At 34.9% G+C, this 15,542-nt stretch overlaps 1 protein-coding gene across 1 annotated transcript; it reads left to right on the top strand.

Annotated features, from left to right (window-relative positions):
* Positions 1-9,086: 9,086 nt before the first annotated feature.
* On the top strand, positions 9,087-15,092 carry LOC138328442 (uncharacterized). The gene has a single exon (XM_069275249.1). It carries the CDS (start codon positions 9,192-9,194, stop codon positions 10,752-10,754), a length of 1,563 nt encoding a protein of 520 aa, XP_069131350.1. The 5' UTR covers positions 9,087-9,191; the 3' UTR covers positions 10,755-15,092.
* Positions 15,093-15,542: the final 450 nt, after the last annotated feature.

Here is a 15,542-nt window from a genome sequence, read left to right as displayed (position 1 = left end):
CAATTACTTCAATTTACTATTTATCCTTTTGAAAACGACAGTAAAACGAAGAAAACAAATACATCCAAAACAAAAAACGAAAATAAAACCGACAATAATAACAACAAAAATCACGCAAAAACATTTAATCACATCCAAAATTTAAAACACAATTTGTTTTGTTTATGTGACCCTAAATAATAAGTAAAGTTAAAACTTTGACAGTTTCTTTAGGTAATAGTTGGTGGAACAGAAAATCGATGTTAGGATAAGTATTAAATCTTTGCAGCGTTACAGTTTACGTGTGAATTCTAACGTCAGTGCAGACACATTAATCGTGTGACGTAACTGTCTGATCATAGACACGGTGTCAGGGGATCAGCGGTCGGATGTGAATCTGACGCCTTACCGCTGAGTCGGACCATTCTTACAGTTCTGATAGAAGAAAAACCCAAAATTGTCTACGTACAAACGTAAGTCTGTTTACAAGTAATTGTCCAGGGGTTTCTCTTTAAATGCTTTCAATTTTGGTATGATGTTTTGCAAGGGTGGATATAATAAAAGTGATAGTAACCCCTAGAGTGTCGATGGTGGTCAAGGTGTGTATATAACGTCAGTGATATATGTTAACCCCTAGAGTATTGAGGATCGGTCGGATGCAGTAGGGGGTAGAGGATGGAAGAGGAACATTTTGCTCGTCTGTTTTTGTTTTTCCTGCAAATTGTCTTGACGATATCTTCATACCTAAATACGTCATCAATTGCAAGAAATTTAAATTGTTCAACCACACGATTACTTGACTGCCACAAAGTATATTGGCGGCAACGGTGGGAGTGATAACTATACCTGTTTTATATTCAAAACTACTTGACACTTTATATTGGGGTCGTGAGCTCATATGTTTAGTTGAAATAGTTATTCCTATTCATACCTAGTTTTCCACAACATTAGTTACTGTGATCTGAAATTCGATCTTTGACCTACATGAAATTTGGGCGCCATATCCCACAACACTACCGGCGAATATCCGGTATTTGCCGAATCGCACATGGACTCTCTTGTTGACCATTCTGATATGCTAGTTACTTCTCTTCGTTTCAATCCGTCAGTACATAGAATGACCACGCAATGAAGCCCCACTCCAGAAAATGACTCCCCCCCCCCAAAAAAAAAAAACAAAAACAAAAAAAACTTAAAACAAATCTCGCCAGATAAATCAGAGATACTGACGGGATGAAACTCTGTTAGAACAGAAAGTTGCTGAAGGATTAATGTTAAAGGTCCAAGATTGGTAAGGCGCTATGATTCCTAAATCCGAGGAGAATTGGACTATTCACCGCATCATTACCAAATTAATTAAGCGGGTATTTCGGGGTAATGTAGTTATTGTATGGACTCCGACGACAGAGGTGCTTAATGCAATCATATTTATCGATTATCACCACGTACAACTTATACGGAGTATTGAAATATAACGCCCCTTTTCTATATGAGAATGGCAGCTGGATGGTAAGGTATACATCAGCTAACCAAATGATCAGACGATGTATGATGGTAAAGCTGATCAAACTAAGTACTCATTCAAACATACCAAGTGGTGGACTCGCAAGAGATTAATAGTATTTGAATGATTATGGACCGTATATTTACAGAATGTGATACTTCAATATTGCTTTTAGGCGATGGTTTTCTCCCTACACGCATTAATGCATCATATATTGAATCTAATTCGAATGTTGAAAAAACACCTTTCTGAAGATATGGTAATATACAAATGGGATTGACACAAATTCCCAACTATTGCTCAGCTGTGTCAACGCCATGAAAAGAGTTGAATGTTTGCGATAAGATGTCCCAAATGAAAAAAAGATGATTGCAAGCGGTTCGATCATTGTATAAATGTGGTTGCTATAGGATTGACGGAAGATAATAAAGGAACGGATGTTGTACAACGATAATGGCGATATGGCAATAAGATGATCGACAAAGAAAATGACGATAGAGAAAAGAAGCAGAATGTCGTACAGTAGAGAAGAGATGGCGACAGTGATAGGCATGCGAAAAGGGGATAAAGAGAGGAGACAGGATCCAGTTCCATGAAAATTCCTTAACTTTAAGGAATTCCGTAACTTAAAATTCTCCGTAAGAAAACACTCTATATTTTTTGGGAAGGCTCATTAACTTAAGTTTTTTCCTTAACTTCTAAAGTGCTTTCCTATGGAGAATTTAAAGTTAAGGATTTCTTAAAGTTAAGGAATATTATGAAATCTGAATTTGGGTCCCATGGAACAAACGCTAGGAGTCCCATGTAATAACTGTACGATTGGAATAGACGCTAAGGAGTATCAAAGAACGTTTTACAAATAGGAAAGAGACAGTGGAAGGGGACAAGAAAGTGTTGCACATCCGGAATGGCGATAGACACGGTAACATCAAAAAGGGTCATGGTGTTTTATTAAAAGGAGAGAAAGGATGAAACAGTGTGTTGTCCAGCTGGGATTGCAATCGACATGAGGAAATGAATAAAGGGGACCAATTTTTACGAAGGAGAAAGATATAACAAGAGCTCGAGGGTGCTATCGATCGGGGATGGCAATATAGGGAGGGATGAGACACCGCACATTAGAGACGGTGGTAAAAAGAATCGAAGATAGTCTGATAATGACGTTTAGGGCAACAACAAAAAAGATAAGGCGAATACGAACAGGGCAGTCAGAAGGGAAATATAGAATGATGAGAAGTTAAATGACTTTTTATGGAGTAGACGGTTAGAGGAATGACCTCAAAGTTTGTTAAGAAAATACAATAGACATCGTGCTGATGTCGCATTACGAGATGGAATCGAACTAGTGGTCGCGATAGCAATATAGACGATGCAAGTCATTTTGTTCATGCTGTTAAAGTGCTGAAGTAACACCAGTCATTGATCAACAGATAGAGACGAAAGATAACTGATGAAGACCTGCCGCTTAATCCAATCATACAGAACTGTGTTGTATTGTACGTCAGTGTTGATTAGTATCACAGAAACGGCCATAACCTGACTATCAATGAAGAATTATGTTTGCCACTTTAACTATTGGTTCTAGTGTTTTTTATCATTGCTAGCCGAGAGCCGCAGTAGCCGAGTGGTTAAGATGTCATAAGGAATTAAATTAGACTATCACAAATGAAACCATGTAATTGATTCTTGTTGAATAATTTTTTTTTAATATACAAGAAATGTCCCCCATATTATCACGAGCCCTCCACCATAGGTCGCGATTTCCATGTAGAACAGTTGCTGGTCGTTGTTTTTCCCCGTGTACTCCGGGTTTCATCAATCTATTAATCCAGCACGTCCCTAAATGACACTGCTAATAAAACGTTGAACCAATAAAACTTAACCAAACCATTAGATTAATTAAAAATCTGCGTCATGGACAAGTTGACAGGATGACGTCACAGTGAATGTCAGTCAAGGTTAACTCCCAACTATGCCTTCTATTTTACAGAATATTCTGCTTATATTTTGTCCCCTTTATCCTCAATATTCATAGCCAGTACGCTAATCTCTGTCATAATTAGCCACCAAGGCGATTATCAAATTAAGAAAGTATTTCTTCGAACCCCTTGCAACTGACATATTGTTTTCCTTGCTGTGTATTCATTACCAAAACAATAGATAAAAAACAAATATTCATTTTATGCGGCCTATCTTTTGCCCATTCCGCACGGGGCCTGGTTTTTATCTAATATTCCGCACTTTACGATGGAGATATTGAGTCCCCTGTCACTTTGGAACCAATCATTGGTTCAGAACATCCCTTAACGATCGACATCTTGTTAATGTTTTACTCCATTTCTGGGAACTAAACACATAACATTGTTCCTGCCAATTACAATCAGAACCATTCAGTAATGTGCAATATATTTGTTCAGCTGTTTGTATTTCGTGCGGCTGCCCTTGGGTCTCTATAAAAACCAGTATCTGGTCATATTTGTATAACATTCAAAATGAATAATACTTTACTCAATGCTAAAATCGTAGTTCAAAGTGAAATTCACTTCAGGTCAATATTGAAGTTAATGTACTTTTTGCTTAAAATCGATAGATTCGCGCCGTTTTAATAGAATCATTTGTCAATAATGTTTGAAGTACTCGAGAATGATAAGGATTGATAAATTGTGTTTCGAGACGCCTGCTCTACAATAGGGACACGACACGAATGGTTGTGGATTACAATGGATCGTGAATATCTCTTACGTCATGGCATGATCAACTGTATAATTGCTAATATTCTCGTGGCTATGAATTTCGCAAAATTTGCGAATCCATTTTAATTTGCGAAATCAAATACCTCGTGAAATTGATCAAAATAATTAGTTTACGTCTTAAAGTCTGTCGTGTGATTGACGCTATAAAATGTTACAAAGATAATTCGGGTAATAATCCCCCGCGAAAAAGTTCCAAGTAGTAAATCATGAAATTTTACACCCGCGAAATTTAATAACTTTACAGTAACTTTTCTACAGTTGTGATATGTAATACGAAATAATAAACATTGTAAGGACATTTCATGGTTTTACGGTATGAACGGTCTGCTACTTGTTTAACTTATTGTGGTAATTTGGTTTTGCTAAATCATGAAACAGTTGAATACTTGGCTAATACTTAAACATTGAAAACGGTTGTTAATTGTGTATGATGGCAGGACATTTAATTGTGGCGATCTGTTTTTACTTGGTGGTCATGCATAGTAAATAAAACAAAGTTATCGAAGAATGATAATGTAACCACATATCTGTATAGTTGCTAACATTTGCGGGGTTTTAATTTCGCTAAATTCGCGGACCATCCAAAATCGCGAAATTTAATATCTCGCAAAACTTATCAAATCAACGGTTTTACGTATTATAGCGTGTCTTATGGATGCCAAGAAGATACCAGGTGCGTTTGCTTTAAATTTAGATATAAAATTTTGCAAGGTACTTATGCTTTTGTGATTTTGTTTTTACTACTTGCTTTGTCGATTTTGAAAACCCGAAAATTTTCTATGAATAAGTTATTTCAACCTCGCTAAAGTTCTGCTTCTCTTGAGTACTTGAATTTATCTGATAATGAGTTTAACATGTTAACAAATCAAACTGTTGGAAATGGATATCATAAAACATGGTTTTAAATTTATTGATTTCAATGAATATCCTGGATGCCGTAAAATTACTGAGTTCGTAAGGACATAATTGATCATTTTAACTGCACGCAATGGCAATGAACACCCGCGATATTCAATTAGTTTTAATTACGAAAGAAATTTACTTCAGTAACAACATGTACTTCAGTTTTGATCTATTGCGAAGGATTTGTTTTACCACAGTCAGCTTTTTATCAACCCAGTGAAACAGAAATACATATTAATTTACCATTCTCGATATTCAAGGGGTTATTTCTTCTGAAGATTACAGAGAGCGACACATGACTTCAAAGATAGTTTACCTCTATCCGATTCTTTTTATGTGTATTATTAGATCACACTACCTGCCTCATCTGTTGTCACACACGGATATTAACCCTGGAAAATCGAGGATGGTAAATCTACGTACAAGTCACCTCTTAACACGAACAAAGTTGTTTTACTAATACATTATTTCTCTTATATCGTTTGCAACCATGGATTTATATTTCAGTACCATAGGTCTGTTATAAAGTTTGCAACGGCTCTTGAAGGTCGACGATTCATTCATTTTAGATGTTTAATTTTGACCCATAAATATTTTCAGATATAATTCAATAACATCCCTTTATTCTACGAATAGCTAACGGCCTAGGAAGATGCAGAGAGAGATCTGAGATCTGGTGAGTATTTAGCTGCCGAAATCCATCTATTCAGCTTGACAGCCTATAATTACAATGTTCTAGGAAATAAGAATTGACCCCATTTATCCTGTAGAATGATCATTAGAGCAAAACTAATAGAAAAAAGGCCATTTTCATTCCGATGTCAGTGTCATATAGTGTTAGGCATTTAACCTAGCCCCGATGGTATGAACAATTTAAGCTTTTAGGAACATTCCTTTTACTTTGATAAATACCCAATCGTCATCTCAAAATGGTAATATATCACTGGGTATTTTCCTGTATTGATTTGCCTTTTCATTTCGTTTGTTGCATGAGCAATGAATCCAGTCCGCCAAAATACTCCTCGATATCATGTTTTGTGATGCAAGAAAACAATGGCATTTTACAAGTCACATGAATCGGTTTAAGAATTTCTCAAAAGCCGATTAGGTTTTAAAATATAATCTTAGAATTAATCTACTTTAATTAAATCTGTTTAAGAGTAGCTGCACTTTCAATACTTTTCATAGTAGCTATACAATGCCATTTAATACACCAAGCCATCTTAAGTTCACCTTTGCTCTTCATGCACGCCCCTGACATGATGATGCAAATATTACAGTTTAAACCTTGTTACAATATTTTTTTTAATGTAGCAGAAAACAGTCTATGGTTTCATGGCAGAAATGAAAGGAACGTTACTTAGCTTCAGATATTGACTTAAATTATGTGAAATCTTCATATAGATTATCACGATCATTAGCTGCAATATTGTAGCTCAAAAGACTTCTAGAGAGAGATAATAGTGTCATCTTGGTACAATACAATGGAAACCATTTAATAGCATACCGGTTAATGTCACGTTCCGCTTAATATCATGTTTCGCATGATAAGTGACATTGTACATATATATATATATACCTTTACCTTAACTTTGGCATTGGACCAATATGTGTACTACAGTCTGAGTCGTAACCGAGGGGCTAATTTGCCTTGCCGCAGATGGGTATAATGTTTCAATTATTACCAGCAATATTCTTTCGCAACATAACAAAAACAATAATACTTCCACTAAGAAAATCATAAATATTTCTTTTCTGGGTTGCATAATAAAAAAAGACTAAGTTCAACACTTCTAATGCTGTTATTAACACAAGCTTGTGTTATTGTAATTACTTGTTTCAACGTTGGAATATCATCTCGTGATCTCGTGAGAATTCTCGTAAAAGAAATTAATATTCATAAATCTCGCGAGACTCATAACTCTGTCAGTGCGAGACTCGACACTCTCTTTAGTTGTATGTGTGTATTAAATACTTTTCTACTGATGAAAAGGAAATCAATATAACAGATCAATGTCTAACGCTAATAGCTACGAATTAAACTCTATGGTGAATCGTCTCGTTTGTACCCGAGATAATGAATGTTTAATGTTTACAAAACAAACAAAGAATAATGAATACGGCTCTTGTTTTACAGGTAGAATTGGCATTGGAGGCTCCTCTGGGAAATAGATGTAAGCTACTTTCACCATTGTTGACATAGTAACTCGGTATAAATATTTCACGTGATAATCATTGTGACGAATATCACTATCTATACGTGAAAAGTTTTGTTAACTTAAGACTGAAAAGCAAATAATTTTATGCCCTTTATACTTTTTTATGATTTAGCTGTATGGAAATTAGTTTTGATACAAAAAACGAACATGTATTTTGAAAGCGATATTATTTATCCGATATTTTAATATGTAAAAAATGAAGCAAAAGCATATAAATTGTTTATTTAAAGATGATTGGTCGGCGATGCAAATATGGAGTTCTATCGATTTACACCAGACAACACAATACCTATATGACAACTGATACGGGACAGGGCATTGAACCGTGACGATGCACATGCTGCAATGGGTATCACTATGATATTTCGCACAGAATGATCACTGGAGCGTAGCAGCTCATGCTATTTATTAATTATTGACAACGAAGTACGCTTGAAGTATTTCAGACAAATGCAATACTTAATGAAAAATAGAACGAAACAAAATGCTTTGACCTCGTAAGTCATAAAACTATTCAGCTTAAGATTGAAATCGATGTTTTAAGTGAATGAATGCCCTGCATAAGCTAACAATGCTTTGCCAAAGTATTGACGATAAAAGCCTTTATTGGACTCTCATTACATGTTTACTTTTAGGTTCCATATATAATTACAAACGGATGAGGTCCGTTCAGGTAATTGAAGCTATCATGGAGATATTTGTATAAACTTGGTCCAAGTAATATAACACTTCATTGTTTCATATAAGGCTCACGTAAAAACGAAAACGAAGTTTAATGTTGTCATGCAGTTTCCTGGCAAGCCAAACCACAACGTTTTGCTAATGGTTTCTTGTCATTGAAATACAAACAATAGTTATTTAGAATAAATACAAAACGATTTGAAATTGATATGCCTTCATAAATAAAATAAAACTCACTGAAACGTATTTATGACTCCGACTGTGAATTGATTACTTTGACACTTGTTTACTAGTGTAGATATTTCGTAATTCTGTAATAATAAGAATTCATGTATGGTTGTATAATATTTCAAGAACCTACAAAGCTTTAAATTTATTTATTTCATTGATAGTTTTGACGTTATTATCTTAATTTATACGGAATTCACATAACTCATCAAGTATTTGCCTAGTCGATATAATTTGTAATTTATTCCAATGTTATTTAGCAATTCGATTGAAGTTGATACCAATCAATTTCCTTTATTTTTTAAATCCGAACTCGCTTCAAATAATTCTAGTGTGTTCTTAAGCATTTCATTAGCATTTTATATTTTTTAAATATCGTAACTTAGTTTGCATGCTTACAAGCCTTGAAGATACATGAAAATATCTCCTTTCAGACTCCATTGTAGAGAAGAATTGTAGACTAGTCATAGAGAGGTGTGAGCAGGTGGGATTAGTACCAAAGCAAATCGATGGCAACATTTCTTGTTCGCTGCTTTAGCAACTATTTGCGAAATTATGTGTTACACAAATGCAATTCTGATCTGAAATTTCATCAGCAAAATCTATTTTGCACTGTTGGATCTATATGATTGGTGTAGCAGTTTATACAGCGACAACGATCTAGCGGAGTGCCATATACATGAGTCCACTCTCTAGAGTATCATTGTGGAACATTTACATTGCTGCTGTACGCCAATGATGCGGCGAGAAAACTCTGATACAGCCGGTGTATAAACTGGCGCGTCTCACTGCTGTCATATTCATTGGGGCTCAGACCGATGGCTCTCTCGTATTGAGGTTGGTACCTTTACGCATTCAGGGGAATTATTGGCTGGCGACGTATTACAGTCTGTGACAGGTGGAAAGCCTCAATCACCCGCCTTCATGCATATCATTGAGCTACAAGCTAACATGGCGTTGAACCAGGCTCACGCCCTACAGAATAACAAACACTTATGTAAGGAACATCCCGAGGTTCAGCTTCAAATGATTTGTATGAAGTGTAAAAATGAGCCGGTGTGTCATAAGTGTGTCTCTAACTCGCACCGGGGCCATGAATGTGTTGACGCTGATCTGTTTCTGAAGGAGAAACAGGATGAATTGGAAGAGGCGCTTGAAAAAGCGGCAGCTAAACTGGAGGATGTGGACGCAGAGCTGGGAGGACTGAGGATCAAGGAAGATCGTGTACAGAAGCAGTGTAATACAGTGGAGGGTAGGATAGGCGCACGACAAAAACAAGTCAAAGACTTCGTCGACGGGGTCGCCGGGAAATTGATCCGGGAAACGCACGAGTTCTATAACGAGGAAGTGGAAGTTATTTCTCAACACGAGGAGAAATTGAATAGATTGAAAGCTGAACTTGAAAAACGGCTACTTACTTATCAGGAATGGTTAACTTCAAATGATGTAGAAATGATCATGAAGAAACATAAGGCTCTCAAAAAGCTATTGAGGAGAAAGGTGTATTCTGTGCCTCTCAAGTCAAAGCTAGAATTTCCCTTCAACGATCGTGCTGATACGACAATGCAATTAGAAACCATATTCGGAAAGATTATAACAGAGGATCAAAAAGAAGCGTTAATAATAGAGGTTAAAGAATCGGGAGAAAGGAAGGTTCAAGAGGTCAACGTCATTTCCGAGTTTTCCAGTGGGGCTCCAGACGTGTACGCTATGAGTTCATCAGAAGGAGCAGAAGTTTGGATGTCGTCCGTATTTAGCCGACAAGTACGCCTCATGTCCGACAAAGGTCGGCTGTTGAAAACCCTCAAAGTCGACTTCCCAATTTGTGACGTCAGTTGTGACTGTGAAGGGGATACCCCGACGATTTGGCTGAGCTGTACGAACAATACCATCAAAAACTTCCTCACAAATGACCCTATGACCTTCGCTACAACGAATTCTACGCCCTATTCTATTACGTCATCAAACCACCTGATCGCGGGGCTCCGTTCAGGTCAACTTGTCAAGTTTTCAAAGACCATTTCGGAGATTGTTGACGTCGCTCAATGTGATAGATCAGGGGAGAAACTTTTTTCACTTCCTCACAGAATCTCTGAAAGCCAACGTACCGGAGACATTGCGATTGTCAACTGGGATGCCAATCCTAACAGCATAGTGGTTCTGGACAAATATTTGAATTTGAAGTTCAGACATTATGGAAGTATCGTCACTTTTGGCGTCGGTGAATACAAGCGTCCAGAAGAAGCCGGTGATCCAGGAGTCAGCTGTTTCTTCCACCCACAGGATGTGTGTTACGATAAGGATGATAATTTAGTAGTAGCTGATGAATCATGCGTGTTCGTAATGGACAGTCAGACGGGCAAGGTCATTGGTAAAGTATTGGATGGTGACGTCAAGATCACTGCTATGACGTCAGACAAAGCTGGCAACATGTGGGTCGGGTTCTCTAACGGAAAGGTGAAAATTCTTCGATATGTTATTTCTTAAAACCACCAGATACGAAATCAAAATATTTATATTCTGTCTGGAATGGGTAGGAAAGCTGCCAACTTTCAAAGAATCTTCCACTTTCCGTTACTCGTAGCTTAACTAAAAAAAATCGATCGTAACAAGTCTCTTGATAAATGAATTTTATATTATATCTTCAAATCAAAAGAAGTGTTAAGGTTTCTTTGTGAACGAGTTTTAGTTATCTTTGTCGTTTTATTATCACATATGGGAGAATTAATACATTTCTACAAATTAATTAAAAAAAGTATTAGGTTATATCGTTAAATTATCTCATATTTGAGTTAAACAATTCTTAAATATGTAATACTGATACTCACGCGTGATGCTGAGGAGTTTCAGCGAGTTTTGTTTTCAGTTTAATTATTCTACTGGCCTTGCTGACCTCACAGTCATTGTAATAGGACATCACTTATTTACTTATATATTGGAGTACATTTACTATTGATGACAACAGACCTGGAAATTGCATCGTTCTTAGCTATATATTGGTTGTGATACGGTCGGTTATATATATTGATTGGAACCTGTAAGGAAAGTCATAATTGGTCATTATCAAGGATAATACTGAATAATTGCTAATCCTCGCGACGGGTTGTATTCCATCATACCAGCGGTCAACATACCGTGCGCCAGTGTGTAAATAACATAATGTTGTAGGTAGTCGGGGGCATAATTCTCATGGGACAAATGCAAAAGTATTTCTCCAATGAAGTATACTGTATCATCAACATTAACATTACAATTGCAAGCAACTTTTCAAATTTGTTAATTAGCAAGAATGCCATTGATAGCAAGAGGTATAATGTGGATGAAAAAATGTTCGACATATTTCTTAAAACCATCATATCAGAATAAAAATATGTCTGAAAAAGGTAATTGGAAAACTGAAAACTTTGGAACTTCCACTTTTCTCAAGTCTCAGCTGAAGTCTAAAAATCGATTGTTATAAGCCACGTCTTGATTGTAACCGTTTTACATCATACCTCACAAAGGAAGTGTTAATAATCTCATATTCATTAACAGACAAAATATATGAATTACATTCGATAAACCAGAGCTAATCAGGTATGGCACGAGAAAAACAAATATCATTGTATATGAAACATATCTAAAGATTAAGATCAGATTCCATTTCATGTTTATGTCATGTGTATATTATATTGTACATATAATGATAGCAACTCCGCAATAAATGTATATATTCATACTTCAAATGTACATATTATTGTTATTAGAATTTTATATCTCATGGTTTTCTAGCTCTTTACAAAATTTTCGATGTACACTTAACTATGTAGTTATGAAATAATAGATTTTATCAAAATTGTTATTAATCTTTTTCTATGCAAACACATTTTAATAACTTTACACTTGTACTAGTCCATTTTTAAAACTCTAATAGTTAATTATTTTGTATTTTCACACGAGTTATATTATACATGTTGAGATCAAATAACCATGTAACGTGTCTTGATCAAAATGCTGAATTGATATTCTGTAAATTATATATGTACTCAAAACCACTTTATAGTTGCGAGACACAAATGTTCGCGTACATTTGCAAAATATGAGAGGTCGAACATGAATGCAAATGTTTCGCGATTGTGTAAAAAGTGTGTCAAATATGTCAAATAGAATATTTGATTGCGAATTTATGTAATCTCCAAAATGTTATTAATAACGAACATGCGAAATACAGTTTACGCGACAATAAAGTGGTTTACATCAGTATAAACACATATTTGTCCTTACTCGGGGATCTATGCATTTTCTTTACACTTAATACTGTAAAACAGATGTACCTGTTAACGAACACAATTTTTTTTTCGTTCATGCGGTATTGTTAGGGGTTATTGTTTCCTTTTTTTGTTATTGTACTTTTTTGTACATTTTACTTAATGGAGTGATTGTATATACTTATGTTGGTCGTGCTGGCTTAGTGGCTAAGATTTCCCTATATATAACCATAAGCCCTCCATTTCTGGGTCGCGAGTTCGAATCCTATATGGGACAGTTGCAAGTACTGATCGATGGGCGATGGTTTATCTCCGACATATCTTCGTCTCATAAACATGGCAAGATCTTAACTGAAGTAATTGTATATAATTTTGTGGGTCATGCTAGCTTAGTGGCTAAGATGTCCCGATATATAACCATAAGCCCTCCATTTCTGGGTCGCGAGTTCGAATCCTATATGGGACAGTTGCAAGTACTGATCGATGGGCGATGGTTTATCTCCGACATATCTTCGTTTTATAAACATGGCAAGATCTGAATTGGCCTTGACTATTAATAGGACGTTGAGTTAATCAAGAGTGATTATAATTTACTGAACTAAAACAACTTTTGATTGATTAAAGATGCGCCACAAATCTGACAAATAGTAGTTTTTCTCAATAAAAAACCCAAAGCAGACGAAATTGTAATTTTCTTCAGTTACAAAAGTTACTTACTTTACTGCTTCTGATTTTACTTCAAGATACAGATATTAAAACTAATTAATTACATCCTGAAAAAAATCCGTGGCACTATGTCCTATATGAAACTAAGTACTGATTTCGCATGCACCAACTGCAAAATCAATTTTATTATTTTATTATTTTTCTTTACGTTAATTATACATAAACATACATGATTAAACACCAATTATTGTTCAAATGATTAGTATCATTTATGCTCCATCGGCGGTAGAGCATATTGAAATATGTATTGTTTTAACATCACCAAATAACATATTCTGCGATGGGAAGAACGTATGATACATGCTTGATTTAATAAACGCTTGTATATGTACTTCAAATCAGTTCTTGTGTATAATTTATCCGATCCCCAGCCGGAATTTAGTCATCTCTGCACCCCTTTTAGTCCTCCAGTTGGAGCAATACAATGGCAGTTTCACGTGCGGTACCATGGTGATTTGAAAGCTTACGAGTGCCTGTTTTTGTAGTCCAACATGAGAACAATAGCAATATATACAAAGCCATTCACTTTATTGACATTTAGTGTTCCTTAGCAACCCTTAAAACAACATTTAAACGTGAAGTTATATTCACCATGAACGTTTTATGGTACGGAGTACCGTATTCGAGGTGGCGGATATTGTTTTCTAATTTCCTGTTTTGGTCTTCCGATGTTGGATATGTACTGCTAATTACAGACACAGTGTAGGACTCTAATTTTAAAAATAATCATTAGGTCATAAAACTATGTTTATGGGTTAAGAAGTTCCGTTGCAAATCGATTTTTGTGTGTTTGTCCTAATGGAAAAAAAGAAGAAGTTTATTTTATGACCCGACCTATGCAGACGTCAAGCCGAGTCGCCCCATCCCCCGTGCGTATCTTGAATATGGCAAATATATAGCACATTCGTATACTACACAGATGCTAAATGATTTAATGTTTTGTCTATAACAACACCACGAATTTGGGAAATCAAATCATTCTATCTCAGATAAGAATTATAATTTACACTACTACACTATTTTTATTATTATATAAAATCGATACTTTTGCATAATGCTATATTGTTCTTTTAACAATTAATTAACGTTTTAACTGTTATTAAGCCTATCGTTTTCTTTGATATTTACTCTGTTAAGTTTTTATTACATTCCAATCATTTTTACATGGTGACCTTTACTGTCATTATTAAATTACTATATCCTGTTTTCATCGTACCTTGTGAACTCTTTTGTGTCAAGAACGTAGCTTTAATTTGTGTAATTATATTCTTACAAATGTGAAAGCTTTTCCACTTTCTCTGGTTGTACTACCATATCATTATAAAACCATATCTACAAAGGAATTGTTTATAGACGTAGCTATTGTTTTTCATATTTAATTATTCAGTCATTTACCTTAGTTTCTTCTTTATTTTCATCATAAAGTTGATATTGAAACCTGTATTATTAGATAAAACTAGATGAAAGAATCCAGATACAAATAAAGCAATGCAATAATGTAAGTGTGTTAATATATGTAAAGCAATAATGATATGTCAACGTAAATCCATTACATTGTATTTGAATCATCATTGTTCTATGTATCAAAATGTAAAAATGTCCTACTGAATTAAAAAATATAGATTTGTTTTTTATGATACTGACTATTTACGTGGATATGGTATTGGAAGCTCTCGATAAGCTTTGATCTTTTGGTTGTGCGTGAAAGCTTATAAATTCTGTATTTAATAATACATGCATTGAATTGTATTTACATTTGATAACATCTATGCATATAATTAGCAACCGATATTGGATATGAATGATATGATATTATGATAAATATGATATGATGACTGATGTTACCTTTCTAATAAATATGTTAATTATTGGTTAATTCACTACCATACTTATTTCATTGACCCCAGTTCTTTTACACATGCATATTTACATTAAATACAGTTATAAATGTGTATAAAATAAATTCATTTATCATCGTTATATGACCATTTCAATACGTTTTTAATTGATACAAATAAATGGGAAGCTGAGAACTCGATTCAACACAACATGGGGTTAAGTTTCCTCTTTTATAAAAAGAATGAAATATTCCCATTTTTGTATAATCGGTTATTTTCGCCATTTCTGGTTACATTGCTATGATCCTGATTTTTTTTACTTTAGTTTTTCAAAACTTTTTCATTCTAGAAGATGAATGTGTATTTTAAAGCACATAATTTAATTAATATAATTGATTTAATACAATGTACTTAAAAAGGTACATTGCACGAAGAAGACTAACAGTTTTATGTTGAATGTTTGT

The sequence above is a fragment of the Argopecten irradians genome, chromosome 7 (genome assembly GCF_041381155.1).
Source record: "Argopecten irradians isolate NY chromosome 7, Ai_NY, whole genome shotgun sequence".
NCBI lineage: Eukaryota > Metazoa > Mollusca > Bivalvia > Pectinida > Pectinidae > Argopecten > Argopecten irradians.
This window is presented reverse-complemented; position numbering and strand designations above follow the sequence as displayed.